General features: G+C 40.8%; 1 protein-coding gene across 1 annotated transcript in view; it reads right to left on the minus strand.

Moving 5' to 3' along the window:
* Positions 1–24,539, minus strand: part of LOC110402371 (cytosolic carboxypeptidase 6-like) — an 865,976-nt gene that overhangs the window by 136,022 nt on the left and 705,415 nt on the right. Inside the window, exon 10 of the mRNA XM_021404385.1 lies at positions 11,393–11,504. Within this exon, the coding sequence (XP_021260060.1) occupies positions 11,393–11,504 (112 nt within the window). The remainder of the gene's footprint in view (positions 1–11,392; positions 11,505–24,539) is intronic.

Genomic DNA, 24,539 nt, shown 5'->3' on the forward strand with positions numbered 1-24,539 from the left:
GCCCATTTAAGAAAACCATGATGGATGATATTTAGTACTATGTAAGTCAGACTAGATTATCACGGTGATTCCTGTCTGGTTTTAAAAACCTATTGATCTAGTGGTGTCAGCACTGCTGAAGACAACAAGTAGAAACCTTCAAAATACTTATAAGATGGGAACTATTGCTAACTTTGATGCTGCAGTATTCCAACAATAGGATCTATCTACTGACAAGAATAAAATTAAAACTCTTCTAATGACTGTGTTGATTTTAATTGGATTTTTTTCACTAGGCACACTGTATTCAGATTCTGGAAAGAAGACTGAACAGATCCATATAGGAAACAACCATTTATCATGTTAACTTGAAACAGTTAAGTTACTAATACAGCTTTCTTGTCTGAAGAACTTTTACCAATGGAGATTTGCATATAGCGGTCCATTGGGTTTGGGATAGCTTCTAAGCATATAGTATATATGCTTCACAACTATGCTAGTAGTGAAGGTAGTCAGCAGAAAAGCTTTAACAAGAAGAAGAATTAAGTCTTGTTCCTGTGCAGCTTGAGCAGCATTATGAATAGGTCACACACATCATGAAAACCAGCCATGAAATATAAGAACTTACAGCCATCCAGAGACTGATTAATGATTCAAATAAGCAATCTCTTTGTATAATAGCACTTAGGGAACATTATAGACACAGTCCCCATTCAACAGCTTAAACTGGGCTCTAGATCAAGAAAACATATGCAAAACTGCAGAGTTGCTGCTTTCAAAACCCAGCTAATAATGCTACAGGCATTAAGCTATTTTTGATGCTTGCAAGTCTAAAAGTGTGGTTTTTCAGGTTTAAGAAAAATAATAACTCGGGAAGCATCTCTGCTTCATTATAATGCTTATAGGATGAATTTTCAAAAAGGCAAAGACATTGGCAATTTAAAATCACAAAGAATATCTATTACAGTTTTCACAAGAGCAATAGTATTACTCATTCAGCTGTGGTCATCCACTCTGCAACTAAAACCTATCTGTCTGAAATAGCCACACTGCACGCATTAGTTCCTATACCTCTCTTTAAGCTGTTAAACAGCTGCTGTGTTCTTCTCCCAGGATTACCATTTTCATGCTCAAGCTCTGGAAGGCAGGGCAGAACAGATGCAAGATGGAAAAGAGCAGTGGAAAACCTGACCTGTAGAATTCTACTTTGGAATGAGATATGCCAAGATATCAAGGGACCTAACCTATATCTTTAGGTATGATCACACAGAAAATATAATGTCCTCCATTGTCTGAAGATAATTCTCTTTCCACCTAGGAATATCACACAGTTTTTACATTTTTCTCTTCTCATTCAGAATATGGTTTCATATATTTTTTTTGGTCGCTTAGTGATAGTATATAGCTATACATGCTACCTCCAACAAGGTTCATGTAGCCCCAGGCACCATAATTACAGGACTGCAGAGGTAAAACAGGATAATTAGAAAGGAAGAGGAGAGCTTTCTTTTAGGCAAAACAAGCCCTATCATTCATCCACAAAAGCAATAGTCCCAATCCAGCCATCACACACTCACTCCATTCTCCCTTTTCCTTGGAATAGTACAAAAGGCTGTCAGAGGGCAGTGGCAAAAGTGCTCTTTGCCATGCAGGATGTTTAAGGAAACACTGCAAGCAAAATCACAGATATGAACATTTTTGAACCAAACAATATAATATCATTTTTTTTTTTTTTTTTTTTGCATTTTGTAGATCTCTGAGCCTTTGTTAGATTACTTGTTGTTTCTCTATTTTTGATAAGAGCACACACCATATAGGTTTTTGACGTATACAAGCCATTTCAAATTCCTTGTCTTTTTTCTTTATTCTTCATGAGAATTTCCCTGTTCAGTAATTTCTGAGATCAGGTTTTCAGAATTGTGCATTTTACCCAAGATACAGGTAAACCTATGAAGTGCCACAGTGATGAGTTCTTGCTGTCTTGAGCACAACAGGCCATTGACAGGCTAGAGGCACAAGTGGTTTTGCATTTATTGACCTTGGACTTCATCTGCCGTTGTACCACTCAGTATCACAAGATCTTTCTGTGATGCAACTTTGACTAAATCAAACATTGTGTAACACCAGAAAACTTCATTCATTCTTTTTCTGAACATTATGAATATTTTGAATAATCCCAAATGATCTGCAAACATAACTTTCATCTGTTGTGAAAACTTACCCCTTAACTTGTCTTTAATCCTATGGAAGTCTGCTCATCTCATCCAGCAACAACATGGATTTGTAATTTCCTTAGAATCATTTGGGTAGCAATTTTCCCAAAGCTTATTAGAATTCAAAATATGCAACAGGCAGTAGCATTTATCTTCATGTTTATCAGTTCCTCCAAAAACGGCTAGCAGACTTATGAAGTATAAATTCCTCCTCCAAAATTACATGTAGCATTATACCACTGTTCTCCATATAATCTGACTTGCCCCTTATAAAAAGCAGCTCTAATTTGGGAATTCCCTCTAGGCTACTCATAGTGAACACCAAAGCAAATAATTCATTTAGCATTTCTGCAATGACCTTATTTTCCTTGAGCATTTCTTTTACATCTTGATCATCTATCAACCTTGTAGACCTTCGGGCAGGCTTCTTGCCTCTGATGTGTTTGAAAAAGTTTTTATTATTAGTTTTTATGCCTTTAGCAAGTTATTCTTCAAAATTGTTTTTGTCCTATATTATTACAGTTTTGCATGTAACTTGCCAGAGTGTATTGGGGTTTATTCCTTAGTTCATTTGAGCAAAGCTTCAAAGAGTGTCCTTTTACTGCTAATGGCCTTCTTCAGTCCAATACTCCCCTTCGGTAACTTCTCTCGTGGCCTATTTTTTTTTTTTTTTTTCCTAAGTTGTGGAGTTTTCTAAACAGGGGCAGTAGGTGTCTACTCCCTAATGGTAAAGACAGAAAAATGCATTCCTAAGATGGTGTTTCTACATAGTTGCCATGTCACCTGAAAGTGTCATTTTGTCCTGCTTTGCCCTTTTAGCTACTCCTTTCAGTTTTCTTTTCCACTCTACGTTGTTCCCTCTTCAAAAGTGTGTGAAAATCTAAAGGCTTTTTAGCCTTTATACTCCACCAGGAATGATAGATTTGCGTATGTTTATTACTTCAGAATGATTCTCTGACAGTTTCATCTTCAATCAAGTCTTAATCCTTGCACAGGAATAATAATAATAATAAAAGAAACCTAGTTTTCTGGGTTCTCTGATTTCTTTCTTGAAGATGACACCATTTTTAAAGTGCATAAATGCAGTTCCTATATCAAATTTCATCACGACATTTACCCAGTCTCCAGCAATATACTCTGAGTCGTCGTAGCTTCTTCAGCTGCTCTTTGCATGCCATTAAGAGGATGCTGTTACCATCCCATTTGGGCATGATATTTTAATGCACAGAGATTGCGAGATTGGTACTTGTTGATACAATTCCAGCCCCTTTCTTTTTTGCTTCTGAGCTTTCCTTTATCTGCAGTGTCACTCCACCACTGGCTTGCTTTCCTCTGCTATTCGTGAGTGATTTTACACTGCTATTCCAGTGCCCACTGATTGAGATGCTATTATGTCAATATTCTCATTTAAAATCAGCATTTCACTTTTCCCATCTTCATTGCACACACTGGGCTAATTGTCCACTGGCTGGGTAAGCCTCTATTACAGCTATCTTGCACCAGTAGAATAGCACGAACAGACATAGTTAGGTCAAACACTTGGCCAGCTGTCTGTAAATCGTTTTTGAATACTAAGAGCTCTTTTGTATTAAATAAAAAAGCGCTGGCAGTGACTTTGCCCCTGTGTCTTAAAAGGCAAATGCAATCCCAGGCACAAAATTGAACTGCATGAACAAAGAGCATGTTCCCAATGCTGTTTGAAGTACAAAAAATAAAATGGATTGGCTTGTTCCAGGCATTACCACTTGCGCGTCCTGTCAGAAGCCCCATCTCTAAGAATCTCTGGCAAGAGCCAACTGGAATTGACCGTAGCATCTTGCAAGAGCTCGTTCTCTTCTGAGCTCCTCAGCTGAAATGCAGCCACTGACTGAAGCAGACTTACCAGTGACCTTCATTCTGATCCAGTTTATAGAAGCACTTGCTGGGGAGCAGGCACGAAGGGGGAATTTTTCACAAGTGGGTAAAAAAAAAATTTCTCAAACCCTGTATCTTCCTGGAAAACAGAGAAGGGGAGGAGAAACAGAAAGCCAGAATTGCTGAGAAGGAGCTTAAAGATGTCTCCCAGGCTCAGGGAAACTCTCAGCACAATGTTGAATGTGTCAGCCACTCCCTGATTAATGCTGCTCACCCCAAAGCAGACGCTAAAAGAGGAATTTGATAACATTACAGCTGTAGGAATTAAAGAAGGTAGAAGCAGAAAGAAGATGCAAGAGAAGGAGAAAAAAAATCTATACAGAATCTGTACATGCATACCAAGAAAAAGTGTACATTATATAAAGGGAATATTTTGACTTTGTCAAAATTTACCCCCTCCATTGACAAGGGGGTAAATTCTTTCAAGAGATGGCTCTGATTCATCAGCAGGGTGCTGGCAGATGCTCCTAGAAAAACAGAGAACATGGCTGTACATCTTCAAAAACTATTTTAGGCGACATTATTTCCTCAGAGGGATATTTGAGTTGTGTTCAGCCCCCTAGGCATGTCCCAGGAAAATACAACCATGTTTTGATGGTAGAGAGGGTATTAAAGCTTTGATGGATAACATTTTGATCCAAGGTAAAAGAGAAGAAGGGTTTGACTAAAGGCTCTTAAGAGCTGTGGAAAGAGACAGATCTGCCGAGCTAAAACTAAGAAAGTAACAATGTGAGTTCCATGTAATAGCAATAAAACATCCAGAAGAAAAGATAATAAGGTGTACAGTAGATCACTGCAAAGTGGAGGTCATAACTAACATGTCTGCCCCAAACAAAAAACAGCAGTACGAAGATTTCTCAGAATGGTGAACTACAGGAAAGAAAAATGTACCTGATTTGGATGTACAGAGCAGCCACCTGCAAGTGCTGCTGCACGCTGGTGTCCCAAGTCACAGGTCGTAAATACTACTACAACATTTAGAAGACTGAACGAGTTAACCAAAGGGATACAAATTTAGGAATATGATAATGGAGAACAGCTTTGAAGCATCAGATACAAACAAAGAGCACATCAATGCAACGTCATTGCATTGAAACTGAGATTTACTTATTTTTTTTAATCCCAGAGACCAAAGTTTCATTCTTCTGAGAGAAAGGTAGGTTAGCTGAAACAGTTCCTACTCTAAACATTGCCAAAAGAGGACAGGAAAAAAAAAAAAAACAAAAAACTGTATCTGTGTCAGAGGTTACGACCACAGTGATATGATTTGACAGCACACCGAGTGCAGAAAGAAGCTTGGTAGATGTAGGCACATTCCCTAGGAATCCAGAGTATTTGACAAAAGTGCCATGAAGCAATGTCCAAACATGTCACTGAGCAACACAGAACAAAACAGAAACAAAAAACCTGCCCAGTTTAGATGGAAAGCAGCTTGTAACTTCCAGAGCTTTTACAAAAATCGGGTTATTTGCAGAGGGTGGCCTAACCAGCACATTGCTTCCACAACCATCACTTCGAGAAGGAGTTCACAGTTCCAAGTGGGACTTCGTATTTAACAATAGGAAGAGCTTAATGGGAATATTTTTACTTTGTATGAAGTATAATGTTAGCTAGAGCATTAGTAACTCCTATTATGCTTGTTCAACAGGATGGCACAAAATAAAGTAAAAATACAAAGCACTTGATAGAAAAAGCTACAGAATCAGACAATGATCTATCTATTCCATTGTTAAATTATGACCTAGCAGCAGTGAAAGAAGGGTTGCCCTCACTGGCATTTTGTTCAACAAAGGACTGAAATAAGAAATGCACTTACAATTCTAAAAAGTTACCTCTCAGTCAGCAGGGACTGACAAGATGGCAGTGGTACAGTGCTTTTCCACAACTGTAACAAACCGGCACATACACAAACATCACAGAAAACAGCCACAGGGCTACCTTAGTTGAACACTTGCTGTATAAGAGGTAAAATCTCCTCTAATTTCATTAGGAGAGAAATAAGAGGTGGCATATTGGCCATTTTGCTTAAGAACAACTCAGAATAACATGCACTAAGTTAGGCTGAGAACTACTGGTGGAAACTGGTGCCTGATGATAGCTGTTTTGATGCCCAGAGTGAAATCCATCAGGTATAAATGACAACCTAGGATTGGATCTGCAGCATACATAGCACTCCCGTAGCTTTGCCACACTGGCCTTCACCATAGGCCAAGCTGTCTCTCCCATCTTCCAGCAGCAGTGATGATGCACTGAGGGGAACCAACTGCAAGGAGGGATGTCCACCTGTTTCTGAACAAGGGTTTATAGATGGATAACAATGCAGAACCAACAAAGGGTACAGCCATTATGTTTGGAAGAAAGCAGATATATTCTTGTGAAGAGGAATGCAGTCATCTGCCAAACAATCTAGAGCTACACTGGCTTATCAGACAAATGTTAGGTCTTCTGCAGTCCTAGCGCATGCACACCCAAATCTATGTGGATCAAAAATAAGGCCTCCATAGATGCAGCAAGACTGGGAAATTACGATGCTTTTGTTCAAGTCTAAGTCACCACATGGAATCTTAAAAAATCTCTCAAAATCCAATAAGTGGTTATTCATCCTTAACTGCCACCCCTCATGTCTGCAGTATTATGTTTACTCATCATTTCTTCTTATTAATTCCCTTGTCAGTGGTTGCCCATAGAGCCCATAGGCAAAGCATCCCTTTCCCTTCCTCACGCCAGAGTACAGCAGCAGTAGATTGCCATCAGCTAACTCATCAGCTCTTGTGGCATGTGTCTGTGTGGTGCATCCAAAGGTTCCAGCCCAGCAGATGACTCAGACTTGAGCATGCCGGGGCTACATTTCAGCTGTATGTTTTGTTCTGAATCAAGGAAAGCCTTCACTCAGAATGGTATTAAAAGTATGCAAAGGCTGCAAAACTTCAAAGTGAAGAATTGAAAGAGAAATGTTTCCTGTATAAAAATAATTTAAGACTTTGGTATACGTGTGCATGGCAAAGGAGGTGATAATTAATGAGCACACATCAGGTGGGTGGGGTTTTTCGTATTTTTTGTTTGTTTTTGTCAGGTTTCCATTCAGGGCACAAGATTAATAGTGTCTAGTACTGGAAACATTTGCATGTAGGGCTCCAGCTTCAATGACAATAAGCAATGGAAAACAGGTGAATGACATGAAACCAATCTGGTCCCAGTCATCTTAAATTATCTATGTCAAATGAGTAGGTACTTCTGCTGTACCTGTCTCTGCCTCTGTTCCCAAATCATACAAGGACAACATAATTGTCTCTCACAGAGGTGCCAAGAAAAAAACAATTAATTTTTCTGAAATGCTCTCATGGTGTAGCAATAAGTGAAATAAAAAGCCCACAAAGAGATTAACAATCCTATCCTCAGTATGGGACCAGAATTGCGCGCAGTAAATACAGGACAAGGCTGCACAACGAACACTGAAGCTACAGAAACAAGACTCTGAATAACTGCTTATTATGGGAAAGTTTCCCATTTGGAGAATTCAGTCAGGCAAGGGTCTGACCAAGAGAATAACAGGAACCCCTGTGATTAAAGATCATATAATAATGTACACGCTCAAGGGGACTGAGTTGGCATTGAGTGTGCTACCTAAGTTCACTCAGTGAATTTGTTTTAAAGAGTTACTTGCTCCTCAGGAAAATTGCTGTATGGCTACACAAAACCTGTCCAGTCCATAAAGCAGTTCAATTGCTCTCTGTTTCTGAGGCTTCAAGTTATCCCAGAGATAAGCATTGTTTGATCTCCATAGACCGTCCATACTCTGAGCTCGCCATTGCTGAGTACCTGATCCTCTATCCAAAACATTTAAACACCTGCTTAAATATGCACGCAATGAACCCTGCTGAAGTCAACCAGACTGTTTATATGTTTAAATCCAGTTGTGCTTATATGATTTATCAGATTCCTTGCCTGGGCTACAGACATTTGTTCTCCCAACAGCTCTCTACATGAAGTGTGTTATCACCCCACAAGAACTTTCTGGTCCCACTGTTTAGTTGCTGGAATGGTTCATAAGAACATTGAGGTACTTCAGACAAAAGTCAGCTGAATTGGTTTAAACACTCCATTCATGTTCCGAGTGAATTCATCTACCTTGACGCAGTCAGAAGAGGGATAACATCTACATGTATCACAGGTGCATAGGTGGGAAGGCAGCGATGTCTGGAGTATGGGCAGGGAAAGGTACTTGTAAGCAGAAATATCTTCAGCCAACAGTAAAAGATGAAGAACATTTTGCCACTTCAGTCTCATCTGCAGTACTCACAAAACTAGATTCAGAGCTGAGAGTACTCCCTCAATTCAAACAGGCCAACAAAACAATGATTTACTATCAGGAGTGATTGTTTCAAAATCAATGACAGAGAATGATTAGAAGCTTTTGGCGTCTGATTTCTTGACCCATCCACTTCCTCCTAAAGATGTGGTCGCTATGAAATTTGAAACTCTTTAAAAATAAAAAAAGCACACATCGTAAAAGCTAGAGCAAAAGAGAACTAGAGATGCTTTGCTTTATTTTTATTCAGTAACTACAGTAAACACTCAGCCCTGGACCATGTAGCGCTGGAATCATGTGGCACTGCGTGTGTGCCTCATACCCACTTGACTTATTTATGCGTCAGTCATCCTCCCCACTCCAGAATGAACTTTTTTCAAAGGAAACAGCTTATCTTTCATACTGCAGCAGCAGAAGAAAAATCCTCCTATACAGCAATACTTAAAATGTGGTTTTATGCTCTTATGGCAGCTAATTTTCCTTAAATGATTTAAAGGAATGAATATATCTAAGGGGCCTGCACCAAGCCATTCTGGAATAGCAACACGAAACTGAACTTCCTCTGCTTTAAAGAACATAATCTCCTGCGGGCAGCTCCTCGTGACAGATCTTGTCTAGAGGGGAAGGGATGGAGGTTATTTTTTATTACAGTACTTTGCAGGGATCATTACTTTGCATTTTATTTCATTTCATGTTCCCCAGTGGGGGGAAAGGTGACAGGACAGACTACGTGGATGCAGATTCTCTGATCCATCATGGTTTGACAACAGCCCCTTACCACTGGCTCACCTGTGCGTGCAACTAGCCACCACGTGCTGCCCATCTGAAAGGTACACTGTGCACCTGGACAGTACTTACAATTTACAGCAGCCTCAATTGGTTCAAAGCAGGTTCTTATTCTTGCACTCTGCCAGTAGTGTTGAGGCAGCTGGCAGGTTTTCCCTTTCTGTCCCAGCACTTTGGATATACATACATTTTAAATACAAATATCACTAGGTCAGGGGGACTAAGAATATGGTATTGCCTGAAAAAAAAGCAACCAACAATAATCCCTTGTACTGCTCTGCATTTCTAGGGGTCTCTAAAACTGCCCAAAGCAATGGTCCTGACTCTAGGGTCATAAAACCAGACAGGAGGTTTTTGAGAGAAAAAACCTCTCTCTCATTTTTGAGAAATGAAACTGAAGAGACATCTGGACTTTGCTAGAAGTCTAATCCAAAAAAGAATCCTAAATTGCATTTTTTAAAAAATTAAATAACTCTGAAAATGAAATGTTACATTTGTGTCTGAAAGGCTCCTATTCTTTCTCAAAAGGAAATGAACTGGAACTGGTTCATCTCAGGTTGATCACTGGGGAGAGGTGGGAGACAGAGAGATGGAGGAGAAAAACATTTCCATTTCATAACAACTCCAACCAAACATTTCTTCTGATTTTTCATTTCAGCTACCACAGCAAATAAATTGATTCTTTGCACACAGGGCAACAGGAAACTACCAGAGTTCTCAAAGCTTCCCAGGAATGGGACAAAGCTGAAAAGAATTTTTTCTTCCAAGAATAGCTTTAGTTTACCAACAGTGACTTTTAACAGCGACAAGAGGTGTTGCTTTACTAGTTATTGTCCTTTCCCTACACCCAACCTTCTTGTAATTTTTAAGGATCTCTTTGTCCCTGGAAAAAAAACAAACAACTTTATTCTCATACAAAGCAGCCTGCACACTCTGTCTTCTAGAAGGAAATTGTTCTTTGGAGTAGCAAAGATCAAACTATCTGGAATGCTCCTTTCTTTTCATTCCATTATCATCGCTCTAATATACAGGATGGATTAAGAGCTTTAGGCACAGAGCTAGGTATGGCACACACAGAACAGAAAAAATTGCCAGCCAAACAACTAGCAGTCTTAGCAAATATTTTACGTACAATAGGATTCCTCCCCTTATTTAGGACACTAACTATTAACTTGTCTTCTTTGTGCCTAAAGCCCCATCTGTACAGGTGTTACTGCTATCTATCTGAAAAGGTCCAGTTAAGATGTATTGGCAGAACCAGGAGTTAAAGTAAAGTAGCTCTTTAGCTCTTGTTCTACACAAGATGTAGCCAGGGGTAAGAATACTCTTTCTTTATTAACAAGGCAAACCAGGTCCCTTCTTTTTTTAAAATAAAATAAAACACTATCAGAAAGAAAAAAGAAAAAAAAAGCCTCCATCAAAATAAAGATCCAAATGCCATCTCCATAATGCAAAGCAAAAAGAAAGGACAAATACCAGGAATTCCATACAGAATAAAATAATAAGCTGTAAGATCTACTCTTATTTTTCGGTAGTGATTTCTTCCTACCCATCTCCATCGTTGTTCAGCAGTTTTTCTTAGGTGCCACATTCAATAATCCTTCTGCACTTTGATGTCAAACGTTCAATAGCTATCTGCCTGCCTCCCACTTCTCTTCTCCATATTCCCTGCAATCCATCTCCTCTGATTATCTAAGATTTCACCTTATAGAACACCTCTGCTTCTCTGAGTGAGCATGAGTGTGTGCGTGTGTATTTATATAATATTTGCAAATATTATCTCCCTCCTGCTCTGCACGCTACATAGCAACCCCTGCCGGAGCTCTGGATTAAGCATCAATGCCATTCAGTAATTCAATTTGGGGGGCCTGCTGTTTCAAATCCAGCTCAGGACATCACGAGAGCAGCTCAATTGAATTTAGGCCCTGCTTTCAGCATTACTTCATATTTAATCCGAGCTGAACTTCATTTCACTTGCTCTCTCCACTCGGATGCTTTCTGCAACCAAAAGACGCTTCAGATGTTCCCTGATCTCATGCAGTGGGGGTGGTGTTTACTTACTTCTCTCTTATATTGGTTTGCCACTGGATTAAGCCATGTCAGAGCTGCTGGCAGCTTGCACAACGCCCACAGGAGGAAACAGTCTGTACCTGAGGCGAGTGGCTGCTCTGGCATCCCCTTCCCCACTCACCGGGTTGTTGTACATCTCAACGATGAGCTGCTTCACTCCATGCAGTGTGGGATGTGCCCATGGAGACGGATTTGCCCAGTGCCGGTTTAAGTCGAAACCCATCAGAGAGCACCTGTGCACACACACACACAAAAAGGACACATCAACACACATATATATGGGTTGCAGACTCTCCTGGCTTCAGATGTAGAACTATCATTCAGCCTTCTTCCCTTTCCCAGCACAGATACTCCCTCTCTCTTTCCCCTTCCATCAGCTGGCCACACAGGTGTGGAGGAGCCTGCCTGACCCTGAGGGTCCCCATCTGTGCCCTGTTGCAGCTGGAGATCCAGAGCTACAAGGATCAAGGGCATCTCCAGGCCTTTGCTTTGCCTCAGTCAGGCCTTGACTCAGCAAAGCTGTTAAGAGCACTGAAATCGATGGCCATTAAGTATGTGCTTAAGGGATTTAAAGCATGAATGTAACTGTTCCACTAACCCAGGGCCTTAGTTTCTTCCCTGTCTGCAATTGCCTATGCAAAAGTAAGCCAGCCAAGACACTAAGTTAAAATGCTTTTTGGCCATCAGATTTTGTGGGCAGTGAAGCATATATGCCACCTTGGCCTCTCCTTCCTGCCCTGACTCATATCCCTCTCAGTACGCTCTCTGTACATTTTATTTTGCTGCTCTTGGTCCCATGAAGTAATATTCCATTCTGGATGAAGCCCCATTGAAATCTGGGGCTGTTGGTAGGGGAATTTTATGAAAGATCACACAAAGTCCACAAAAATAATAAAAGCCCAGGCAGAAATGCAACTTTCTATATAATACAAACAAAAAAATCAACTTCATTGCTAAGCCTTAAATCTTCTTGAGAAAACAAGGGCTTTCATTGATCCCTAGTCTATTATGAAAATGTCTGTTCAGCCTTAATCTTTTAAACACACCTATGTAAACAATAGAGATTTACTCCAGTGGTATTATCTTTTGATAAAAATTTTAAGAATCTGAAGACTGAAAAACATTAGTTTAATTGGCAAAAAGAAAGGAAAATGCTCTCACTTCCCTAGCAGTTGAAAAAGATGACTGTGTATATCAATCCCAAACAAAAGCTATATATAGACAGGTGAAATGCTAAGAAAGATGAGGGGATGAAAACAGGATGTGGTAGAGAAAGCACCCTCCTTGTCTTGGCCATTACCTGTCTGCTCCTCTACAGAACAGCTGTGTGTCTTCCCTGGACACCCCAGCAATTTTGCAGACAACCAAGGCTTGTTTCCATCCCAACATAAAACAAAACATTGCAGAAGATCTCTTTTCTCTCCTGTCTTTTTTTTTTTTTTGGTCTTAACGTAAACTCTCTCTCCAGTCGATTCTCCTAATCCTATTTTCTTTTGATCTCACAGACACTGATATAAAATCAGAAGTACTTTCAGAGACATAGGCGGAATTACATTGGGATAAAACTGGTAGAAGTACAGAATCATAGGAATGAGTTTTCATTTACCAAACAAAAGCTGTGGTGATCATCATGAATCTTATCATATTTTGGAACAATTCTCAAGAAAACAGCGTGCACACCCTACAGGACAACTTTCTTAAGAGATCAGAAGCTCAAATCATATACCCTTATGGCTGAAGTCTCCCATTTAAATATTTCAAAGTAGTAACACTATAGAAAACAAGCATATTTTGAACTACTGTAGCTCCAAAGTACATTGAAGTGGCCAAGTTACAGAGCAGCAAAAGCAAACTTTAAATTCAAACATAGGTTGTCAATATTCTATTTGGGGCTTGGGACTTTTTGGATAATATTGTACAAGTCATCCCTACAGGGAACAGAAGTAAGCAGTATCTAATTTATGTAAGATACCAAGGCATTGTACTTTGCAATATCTAAATTTTCTGTGAATCTCTAGGTAGTGATGAATCTCATAGCTCAAGCAAGAAGAATAGTCGAAGATAGTTGTCTTTGCTCAAGAAGTCTTTATAAACAGAAAGAAGCAATACTTGACAAACAAGTTATTCATCTGGGAAGCTCCTCTGAGCTCTATTTAATAGGATCCTAAATCAATTTCCAAATATCATTTAGCTAGTCTTTGATGTGATATCACATCTTTATCAATTTAACAACAATTAATTCAATTTCTGATGGTGGCATTACTATTTCTTTCCAGTTTTGAAACAATGTAAAATTTTCTTTTTTTCAAGTCTTTTTTTATTTCCTTTTTGCCAAAAGACATATTTGTATCTACCACATCCTTTTTATTTATCTGTTGCAAACTTGTGGTCTCTCTAAGGAAACATCAAGTTGTGTTCCTTGTTACTTCAGATTTGATTATTGACTGTTACATGTAGAACTGTCTCCCAAAGCTCACATATATCAGGACATGACCAAAACATACAGCAAGAGTCTCCCACATGCCTATTACAGATCCTGCATTCATTATACTCTCTTGCTCTCAGATGATGCGATCTCCCTTGTGGTAGTACCTCCAATGCAAGCTCTTGAATAGGATAAGTTAAAAACTGCATCTTGCACTGCTTTGAAATTCCCTCTACCAACCTTTAAACGGTTCATTTCTAGTACACATTGCTTGCTATTTCCATTGCTTAACTATTTATCTGTTCTGTTAAGCACTGAGTAGGCAAAGTGAGAATACAGGTAAGCTATGGAAACAGCAGCTCTACAAAGGGAAACGGCTATATAACAATATAATAGGGTATCTTTCAATATTTAAGACCAGATCTCTCCCTTACTCAAGACTGCAAGTGGCTTCAGTGTGGTTCCTTGTAGGACTAAGTATTTCCCAAATTGGGAAAGGACTTCCAAATATTTCCTGCTGAGATTAGATTTATTTTGTGCAGTAGTTCAACTAATGCATTCTGTACAAAAATAAGAAGGTAGAAAAAAAAAAAGCAACACAAACCAAGCCAGATAAATTCTATCAAAGGACAGTCAGTCTAAGAATAACATTTGAAAAGTGATAAGGAAGAAAACTAAACAGGAGACATTACAGACCCCAGCAGGTACAAGAGAAGACAAAAGTGGTTTCAAAGTGGTTTCAAAATTAGCAATAGGAGAAGGAGGTGAACATCTCCAGAGTAAGGGCATTGGAAAATACTCCATTCCATGAGGTCATACTGATGGATGTGGAAGATAATACTGACATGGAGACAGGTAAGAATGATGTGTACAGACTCTCACCAGTGAGACAAAGATGTAATCAGGAGGAAATGAGCTTCCTACAACAAGCAAAGAAGCAAACTGTTGCTATTACCTGATTGCAGTCATAATTTGTACTATGAAAACCTGGGGTTTGTACTACAGAGTAATTGCTGATAAAAATGACATATATGTCATAAAAATATTTAAGCCATTAACAATTACTTGAATTTTGGATTATGCTGGTTAGGGTTTGCTAGATATACATGACACTTACTATGTTTTTGTTTTGTGACAATTTATATTTAAATCAGGTTCTGTCGTTATTCTGATTGAATTCGAATTTGTTTTTCACAAATGTTCTTCAGTCTTTTTCCAAAATTTTTTTTCTACCAGTAGATAAATTTATTGCAGTGTTTACAAATTTACATAAACACAGTACAAATTCAGTCAAAGCAAATGAGCTTCAAAATCGAAATGGAAACTGAAACATTTTGCAGTATTTATCCCTCCCTACTTGGGAGACAGCCAGATCTCAAGAGGTTACCAGCTCAACTCAGTGAAACCAAAAAATGTTCAGACCTGCACTCAGCTTGCTGGGCAATTGTCTGGATAGAACCTCCTTGCCTCTGGGGGCTTAACTCACCAGAGGTTTTACAGACTTCTTAGTCATCTGCTTTAATGAAAACATTCTCATCCTTTGCGAGCATAGAGGAAGGTTTAGTATCAAGGCATATGCTAGATTTATTGTTAGGGCTGCTTCCTATTCTTTCAAGTTATATCTTCACTTTCTTCAATCTTCAAGTTTCAGAAACCTCCAGGACCTCTGCCTTCCTTTCACTTGGGTTCTTCTTCCCACCCCCTGCCCCCCATTCATTTTCCCTACCACGTGAGTCCAAGCCTCTCACTAACAGACCCATTTCCACAAGGTGAGATACAGAGAATAATGGAGGAAAGGAGTTAAAGAAATCCTTTTTCATGGCATATGATTTAATACAAAGAGAACTCTACACTCTTCCCTTCAGCTTTGTAAGGTTGCGTTGGTTCATTGGATCAGTACCAGGTGAATCTCTAGATAATGCTGCACACAAAGCCAGGGAGTTCAAATCCACAAATGGCACTGCTGACAGGGTTAGGATTTGAAATTGAAAAGGTAGTGGGGGGACCTCAGGCTTATTGCAATACAAGTGGAGACAGAGGGTAATTGGTCTCCATTGTTGCACTTCGAGGCAAGAGTAACAGCAAGAAAGTGCTGAGAGTCTGCAGCCTGCAATATCGTGCGGGAAGAGTAGTTGTGCAGCATGAGAGTGCATACAAGAGGAGCACATGGAAGACTTGTTTCTTTTAATAAATATATCATTTTAAACCTGTTATATTCACGACATTTTACAAATCAACTCTACACCTGCTGTTGTCGGAGAAGTCAGAGTCTTCATTAGTGCACATTTCATCATTTGGGTGCTTGGGGTTTGCGATTTATGCATTTGCCTATTATTCATTAAAGAGGATTCATTCAAGCCCACATGTTCTAAGGCAATTAGGTAGCAAGACATTCTAACACTCCAGCTACAAAGAATCCCTCTCCCATCTCTCTCTCCCCCCTTCCGAGCTTTCTGCATTTTTAATTTAGAGCTCTGGAAACCTTCACAAAGGCTATTTAACATAACCACTGCAGTGTGCTCCAGGCAGAACACAAGTGGCCATACAGAGCAGAGCAGCATTAGCTACCAGAGACCACACGGTGGAGTAGATGTTTACAGAATGAGTGTACTGCATGGTGTACTGACATAATTTTAAATAGTACATGACGGTTAAAGATGTGTTTCTCCATTTTCTGTGTAAACAATGTTAAATAAGAATAAACACAAAGGGATATTTTCTCCTTCGGATGAATACGTGCATTTCTCAGAGCTGGTAACAGGCGTTACAGACACAATCACCAAGGAGAATATGTCTCTGCTCCTGACATGGGCAGACTCCCTTCTCTGATCTGCAGGATACATCTTAATTCCAGGATTAAACTCTTCCTCCACAGCCTGGGTCCTCAGAAATGCCAGAAAGATTCCTGGGCGCAAAGCAAAGCACTGGAAATAAAACCCATCCCTCATATAGGAGAATCCCGCCCTGTGAGCGCTCTGGGGATGTAAGGAGGTAAGAGCTGATCATCAGCACAGTTTCTCCCTGCGTGTTCTCCAGTCCACTTTTCAGTTTTTCAAGGAACACCGTTCCCAGCACGTCCCCATGGAGGCGGCCCACAGCTTCGCCAAGCTGTTTCTGAGGTAGTGTGTTTCTGGCCCCACACACAGATCTCGGCAGGAGCAGCTCCTCTCAGTCCCACCCCAGGAAGGTGCTCTGGGACTCCCACTCCCAGCAGTGTGCTGAGTCACACCGCACATCAATCTTGCACACCCGGGTGCTTTAACCAAGTTACTGACACCACCTACAGTTCTTCCATTTTCAAGCTTGATTCATTGTTTGGCCTTTTCAAAACAAAACATATTGTTCACTTAATGAGAAGAAAACAGTAGTTTTTTCTTCAACATTTGGATCTCCAAAATTTCCACTGCAGACGCTGACCACTGCAGCTTCCCTGACACAGCCTAAGTGCCACCTGCAACTGATTGATCACAAGCAGTAAACCACTAAGGAGAATCTTAGCTTCAAATGAGATTAATTTACCGAATCCCCACCTCTATGAGTGCCATCAGCAGCCCAAACTCCTCCAGGTCCTCCTTCCCAGTCTTACCAGCACTTCACGTCTTCCACATGATGTCCCAGAACCTTCCGCTTCAGAAAGGCAGACATGTTTTAAATGCGTGACACCTCCCAATCATTAGTGAGCGCTCCAGCTGCTGTACGCCAACATTCCCCATGTTACAACTTATATTTCACATAGTTCTTGTCAGATGAAGTTGGCAGTCTTACTTAACCTACTCACCTTCAGGCAAGAGGAAAGGAGTGGTGCGTTCCCTCTAGACCGGTGTTACACAAGCATGCCCCAGAAGATGGTTCAGCTCCTACTGTCAAATCTATTACACACGGAAAGCTGCAGTTCAAGGAGCAAACCCTAACATCACAAATCCATGCTCTTAAGAAGTTTGGATATGTCACAGCTGCACAGACGCATACAGCCTTCATTCAGCCCTGTGTATATCATTACTATGACAGCCTTCAACTATGGGAGCACAGGGTGTTTTTCCACAGGGTTCTTGCTTTATTCCACATGTAGGATCAACACTGTTCATTAATGAGCGGATTATTCAATATTTTATCTTTTCCTTATTGCTTGATACGCAGCCCTAGGCTCCTGCTTACTGCATGCTGCTCAGAGCTGTTCTGGAGACAGAGCTATTCAGTTCCTCACGGCTTTCCTAAAGTGCTTAGCACTGCAAGACATAACTGCTGTATAAAAGACTGATGGACTTCTTTTCCCAACTGCACTAGGGGAACTGCATTGTCCCCGGTTCGTAGAAGAATCATAGGAACACACTGACCAAGATAAGAGGCACCCGCTAATTTGGACCACCGTATCCAAGAAGCCAAGGACAGACATTTTAAGAGAACTTCACATTATGTAGCATGCTACACCTTCAGCATCTAACTTAATCTGATTTGACCTGAAGCTGACAGTACACAAGGCCCAAACTGACCATGTGAATGGGCAGAATATTAAAACCAGTCAAGTTTAGGAATTAGGAGAGTTAGAGGTGAAGGTTCCTATCAAATGGTCAAATATTAATAGATGATATATGGGTTTGGGGCATGTTTCGGTTTTCCCTTAATTCAGCCATTTCGCTTTGTTTTTTGGATTCCAGTGCTGCTGCAGTTAACTCTGAGACCTAGCATGGTTAGCACAGTGCCTGACCTTGCCCTTACTCTTCTGTATAGCATTAACCAATTACTCCACTACATTGCAGGCTGCCAGACAATTTGCATCCAGAACCATCACTTATGTTAAGACAGTGATGCTACACACACACATTTTCAATAGGTCAAAACTCAGCCAGAAGAAATCCATCTCCATATCTCAAAGGCCTTCTCCTTTTTGATACCCTGAAGTGCAAGTTTGACTTATTTCCAAAACTGTCAAGAAGGCGTGCTCTATTCTGATGAGACGGCGAACAGAAAAGCAGCACAGGACTGGCAACCTGCAGCTGAATGCTAACTAGCATGATTTAACTGCCCAGCACCAGAGAGCTCGACCGCTGGCTTCCTTTTAGAACTATGCTTGCTAAGGGGCTCTAATATACTTAGGTATTTCCAACTCATATGCAGGCAGTATACTGATTGTATTCTTGCACGGTCTAGCCATATCTGCAGCTAGCTCACCTTGCAAACGTGTTTTGGATTGGATACATAATTATCCATCCATTTTGAGCTGGCAGAAGAGAAGGCTCTTTTAATGTATCTGCACAGGGATACTCAATCCATGTACGCTGCCTGCAAGCAGCCTATCCATGCATCAGCAGTTAGCAGCAGGTAGAGTCAGGGATACATCTGTTAGCCCAGTGCTCCAATACAAAGTCCCTTTACCACTATTAAGTGAATTTACAATTGCATGGAGACCTGAACAAAGCTTCAGGTTTCATAATGTTACAGAAGAAGGAAAAATAACCCAGTCACAGAGTCACAGAATATCCTAAGTTGGAAGGGACCCACAAGGATCATCAAGTCCAACCCCTGGCTCCACAAAGGACCACCCAAACTCAAGCCCCGTGTCTGAGAGCAGTGTCCCAGCACTCCCTGAGCTGCAGCAGCTCAGGGCCATGCCCAATGCCCTGGGCAGCCTGCTCCGTGCCCACCACCCTCTGGTGCAGACCCTTTCCCTAACCTCCACCCGCCCCTCCCCTGACACAGCTCCATGCCATTCCCTTGGGCCCTGTTACTGTCCCCAGAGAGCAGAGCTCAGTGCTGCCCTCCACTCCCTGTGAGGAGCTGCAGCCGCCATGAGGCCTCCCCTCAGCTCCTCTGCTCTGCGCTAAGCAAACCCGGGGAACTCAGCTGCTCCTCACACACCATGCCCTCAGACCCCTTCCCATCTGCGTAGCCCTCCATTGGACTCTCTAAAAGCTTTATGTCCTCCTTATGCAGCAGCACCCAAACCCCCACCCAGTGCTGGAGATGAGGCCGCACAGCACAGAGCAGAGTGGGACAACCGCTTCCCTCACCTGGCAGTGCTGGGCCTGACGCACCCCATGGTACAGTTCGCTCTTCTGGCTGCCAGGGCACACTGCCGGCTAAGATTCAAGTTGCCACCAACCAGAATAACCTGATCCCTTTTTGCAGGGCTGCTCTCTAGCCCCTCTCCCCCCAGTCTGTACACAGAGACAGGACCAACCCATCCCAGGTGCAGAACCCAGCACTTGCTTTTCTTCATGCAGATGGGGACCACTCAAGGGAGACAACGCTCCTGCCAGCTTAGCATCATCCACAAATTTACTTAATACAACTTCCAGACCTTTACTGGAATCAACACTGAAAATATTAAAGAGAAATGGCCATAAAAAGGAGCCCCGCAGAATTCCACTGGTGACAAGTAGGGCAACGGTCAGGCCAAAGCCTCCCCTTGCCCAATGCAGCCATGTTTTGGTTGTCATGGGACATTCTGAGGGTCACATCACAACAGCCTTCTGCTGTCATAAGCCACCTCCCTGCTAAAAATACAGGGACCCTGACATCAGAGCACCAGTTGTGATGCAAGACAGCCAGCCAACAAAGGCAGGCAGGCAGGGGCCACAACACCAAACAGCCAAGGAGGAAAGCAAGGAGCTGCCACACCAGCCAGACAGTGGTTCACTTAGGGTGGTAACATAAGACTGTGGGTACATCTTATACAGCCTATAGAAAAACTGCAATGCCTAAGTTCTCCTCTTGTAAAAATGATTTTATTACTGACCCTCCATGGTGTTTTAAGAGGAAATACATGAAGGATTATGAAGTACTTTGGCACTACAGTGATGGGGATATATCAGGCTCTGTAGATAGAGATTAAGTGATTTATGGAATCACAGGAAGGTTTTCTGACATAGTCTGAATTTTAGTGAGGTTCACTTCCAGCAAGACTGTACTACTTCACACTTAACATTCTCTTCTGAAATGCTTCTAAAAGCAATAAGATATCCCAGCCTATTTTATGAGAGAAATTATCTGAGGTTTTATACATATATATGTACAACGCATCTACATATACACACTCACAAATATGTGTCAGCATTTCCTCTTGCTCTTTCAACCCCCAACTCCCTGTAACTAAGGATTTTTTTTCCTCTCAAACGTGTCTCTGTTCTCACTTTAATTTTCAAGGTCATCTGGCCCACTGGGTGCGTTACATATTGCTATCTAATTAAAAAGAGCAGATTAACCTTATTCTATTAGGTTGTTTTAGTACCTGCCAACTGAATATTGCGCATTAGCAAAGGGACAATGTGGCCAAGTCAGTTAAAAAGCAGCAACACACAACATACCAGAGCATTCATCTTTGGAAAGTCCACCAGAAACTCTGAGCATGATGCAAATGTTCTTCCCATAATCACTACTACGATGAAATAACAAACATTTCATAACCGAAATAATACCAGTGCCTTGTTTGTCACATAACATTTCAGAAGATGGCAGGCAAGCTATAAAGCCCTGATCTGCCTCTGATTGCAATCAACAAAAAGCCCAGATGCTTTCAAAGGAAGTTAAATCAGGCTCAGATCTTTTCCAATCACTTCTTAATTTAAGGGGCAGAGTTTTACCATCTGAGCTTCACAGCATGGCATTGCCTCAGCCCAAACAACACAGAGAAGGAGGAACTCTTTGACAGCACAGTGGTCTCTGTTCCATTACCAATTTCTACCTCAGATTGTTTTGGCTTTGTATTTTCCACCAGTCCCATTGGTTAAGCATGCTACATATGCTAGATGGCAAGCTACCTGGCAAAGATTTATTTCTCATATTACCCCATGGCATCTCCTCTTACTAAGTCAAAACAATGTATGAGGAGATTTGGTGCCACTGCATGAGATATGGGTCAGTTGTCCGAAACGGATGCTTGTCCGATGCAGAATAATGGGAGTGTAAAAGCACTCAAACTGTAACTTCTATCAATCACTGCAACACATCAGCAGAATGCGATTTGATACTAAGCCAAGCTGAAACTACACATTTTGATTCCGGAGCACTGAAAACATCTCATTGCAATGAATAATGGTACAATGAAAGATTAGTCTGAGAATCCTGATGAGAATGTTAAATCTGAAAAAAAAAAACCTCAGGGATTTAGAGCATTTGCTTTTTTGTTGTTATCCCTAGAAAACAAGCATTTGGGGGGGGGGGGAAATGGCCAGAAAAGCTATTTTTTTTGGCTGTGAGTTAACAGAAATTTTTAGTATTATACCATTTCCTGCAATTCATACAAGAATGCAGGCATTGCTGAGATCATGCAACATCTGAAGAAAGGAGCTAAGGATGAAGCACCATGCCAAACTAAATTTGGTGGTAACCTTTATCCATGCAGACTAGGAGAGATTTCAGGTGGAAGCTGATCTTACCATACTTATTATCCTGCTCCCCAGGTTATACTTGTTGACCAAAAAAGCCACTGCGTTGCCTAATTATTCATGAGTGAAAAGCTTCTTGTCAGTCCAGTTACTTGAGTTAAACCTGCCATGCAGAACTGATGCTTTTTTCTTATGTAATCCTTAAAGAGATCATCCAATATGAAATTATGACACACCATTGGATCTGGCTTTCTATATCTCTTCTCATCCTTAGAAACTTTGCTTTCAAACTTGGGCAGCCAGAGAGCTCCATAACTGTCAAAGATGACACTTCTTTCAATCTAGCTGCATCTCTCTGGCATCACGATCTATTTTCTAGTGAACTGTCCATTCAATCAACAAATTATTAAAGGCTATTAAAGTGCTAAGATACATAGGTACACTAACATTATATTAGCAAAATGAAACAGAAGTTCTCGGCCATGTGTCAAGTTTACCAGAAACCTTGTATACCATTGATAAAAAATTGAAGTATGACTTCAGTATAACTTCAGTCAAGTGTTATAAGAAAATTTACAATCACATCAGTATCATCTCTGAGAAGTTCTCATGCCTGTTGCTGTCAACACCACAAGTGCAAAAGCCAGCCTATGTCATTCTCCGTTAAGAGAACAAGTATTCATCATCTCAAGTACGTTACATGTGAAATTTAAGATGCGACAGCAGTGAAAGGAAACGCAGTTCAAGATGATCTTGGGGTTAGAAGAAAAATGCTCACATGCTTGTGCATGCTGCAGGACTTGTATACTTTAAGTTAAAGGAAACGGCTGGTTGGGTCATGCTGTTTCTGCCTGTGTCACCTTCCAGGAATTTTTGGGTCAATGGATGAACTTCATCCAAATTTGACAGTAACAGCAAAGACTTTCAGTTCTTTTAATTTCTATGAACATAGGCAACTAAGCAGAAGAAAAAAGAGTGCTCCTATGGTCATCTCTACTGAAGAAAATATTACTTAATGAAGTGAGACCTTATTAGGCAACAGAGAATCTGAATGTTAAAAACATATAAACAACAATAACACACCAAACAAACAAAAAAACCCATGAATTTCTATCCACAGAGGCTTTCAAAATGTGACTAGAAAAAGCCCTAAGAAACAAACATAACACTAGGGCTAGCTCTTCTAGGAGTTAGGAGTCACTCTGAAGACCTCCAGAAGTCCACATTATTATCTTTTTCATGTAATTCTATGAAAATCCCTAAATAAAGGGAAAGTTTCAATTACTGCTCCTAGCTCAGTAGACACCAGAGAACCCAGCTGTGGACAGCAGGCTTCACAAGAGGCCTTTGGAATGATTTATTTTTCTTTATGCATATTTGCAGTCTAACACAGTTCAGCACCCTTGAGATACAATCCTATAGCAAAAATGTACAATGAATGAGAACATATATGAGTGGGAAGTGGAGGAGCAAACAGATTTCAATTTCAAGCTTTCATGGCTTAGCATAAACAAACATGAAACAATTCATCCTCAGAATATAGAGGTGGGAGGAGGATATTGACAGTGTCCTCTAGACACACAGAGAGACTGAGAAGTAGGGAGCCTGGAGCGAAGAGAACATTTTAAAAATTGTTTAAAGCCTTAGGAAAGTTAGAAGCAAAGATGAAGCTTGCCTGTTTCACTCACTGGGCTGTAAGTGGAATTCTTCTACCCTGCTACCCCCGAGACTTTTAAAAAATAAGTCAGCCCTGTCAAATGTTGCTTTCTCCTTAACAAACATGACCTTTTAAAAATCTGAGTTAAAATTCAGAATGAGTGAACAGATTCTAGAGAAAGCCACAGGAGTAGCTTCTAAAGAGCTTATTCTCAGCTAAGGCTCTTTATGAATCTGAAAAGCCTAAATGAATTTTTTATTTCCCCCCCAACATGTTTTTCACAAATTCATCCTTTGCCTGTATTCAAGCTGACATAGGACTAAGGTTTTAATGGGACAGTGCAATGATCTTGTAGTGATCATTAAGTGATTAGAGAGCTTTCTTCTGTTCCAGATTTGTATAGACACTCATTTAAGCTGTAAGCGGACAATCTAAATCCCACCTTCCCAGCAGACTTTCCCATTAGCTTCCTTATCCTCTCAACATTAAAAGCAATGAGGCACTGCATAGTTGTTACTCACTGCTTGAGCACCAGCAGCGCTCCCCCTCCCCACCCATAGTAAGCTCATCTTGAAGCATCACTGACAAAACCAAGGAATATTAGTTCAGACTACACCCTGATCCATCTGCTTCGAATACGATGAAGCACAGCCTAAGTGCTCCCACCCCACTGCACCATCTTCCCAGTGGGGTTCAGGAATCAGTCCCTTCAACTATACTTTGCATGGTGAAGTGCTTCCAAATTCAGCAGGCAAGACAGAAAACTGAAAAAATGGTGCTGATATGCAGTTTGCTCAAGCTAAGACAAGGATCCACGTGCTGTGTCTTCCAGCGCAGACTGAAGTAGTTCTTTGATTTTGGG

Source organism: Numida meleagris, chromosome 7 (genome assembly GCF_002078875.1).
Source record: "Numida meleagris isolate 19003 breed g44 Domestic line chromosome 7, NumMel1.0, whole genome shotgun sequence".
Lineage (NCBI taxonomy): Eukaryota > Metazoa > Chordata > Aves > Galliformes > Numididae > Numida > Numida meleagris.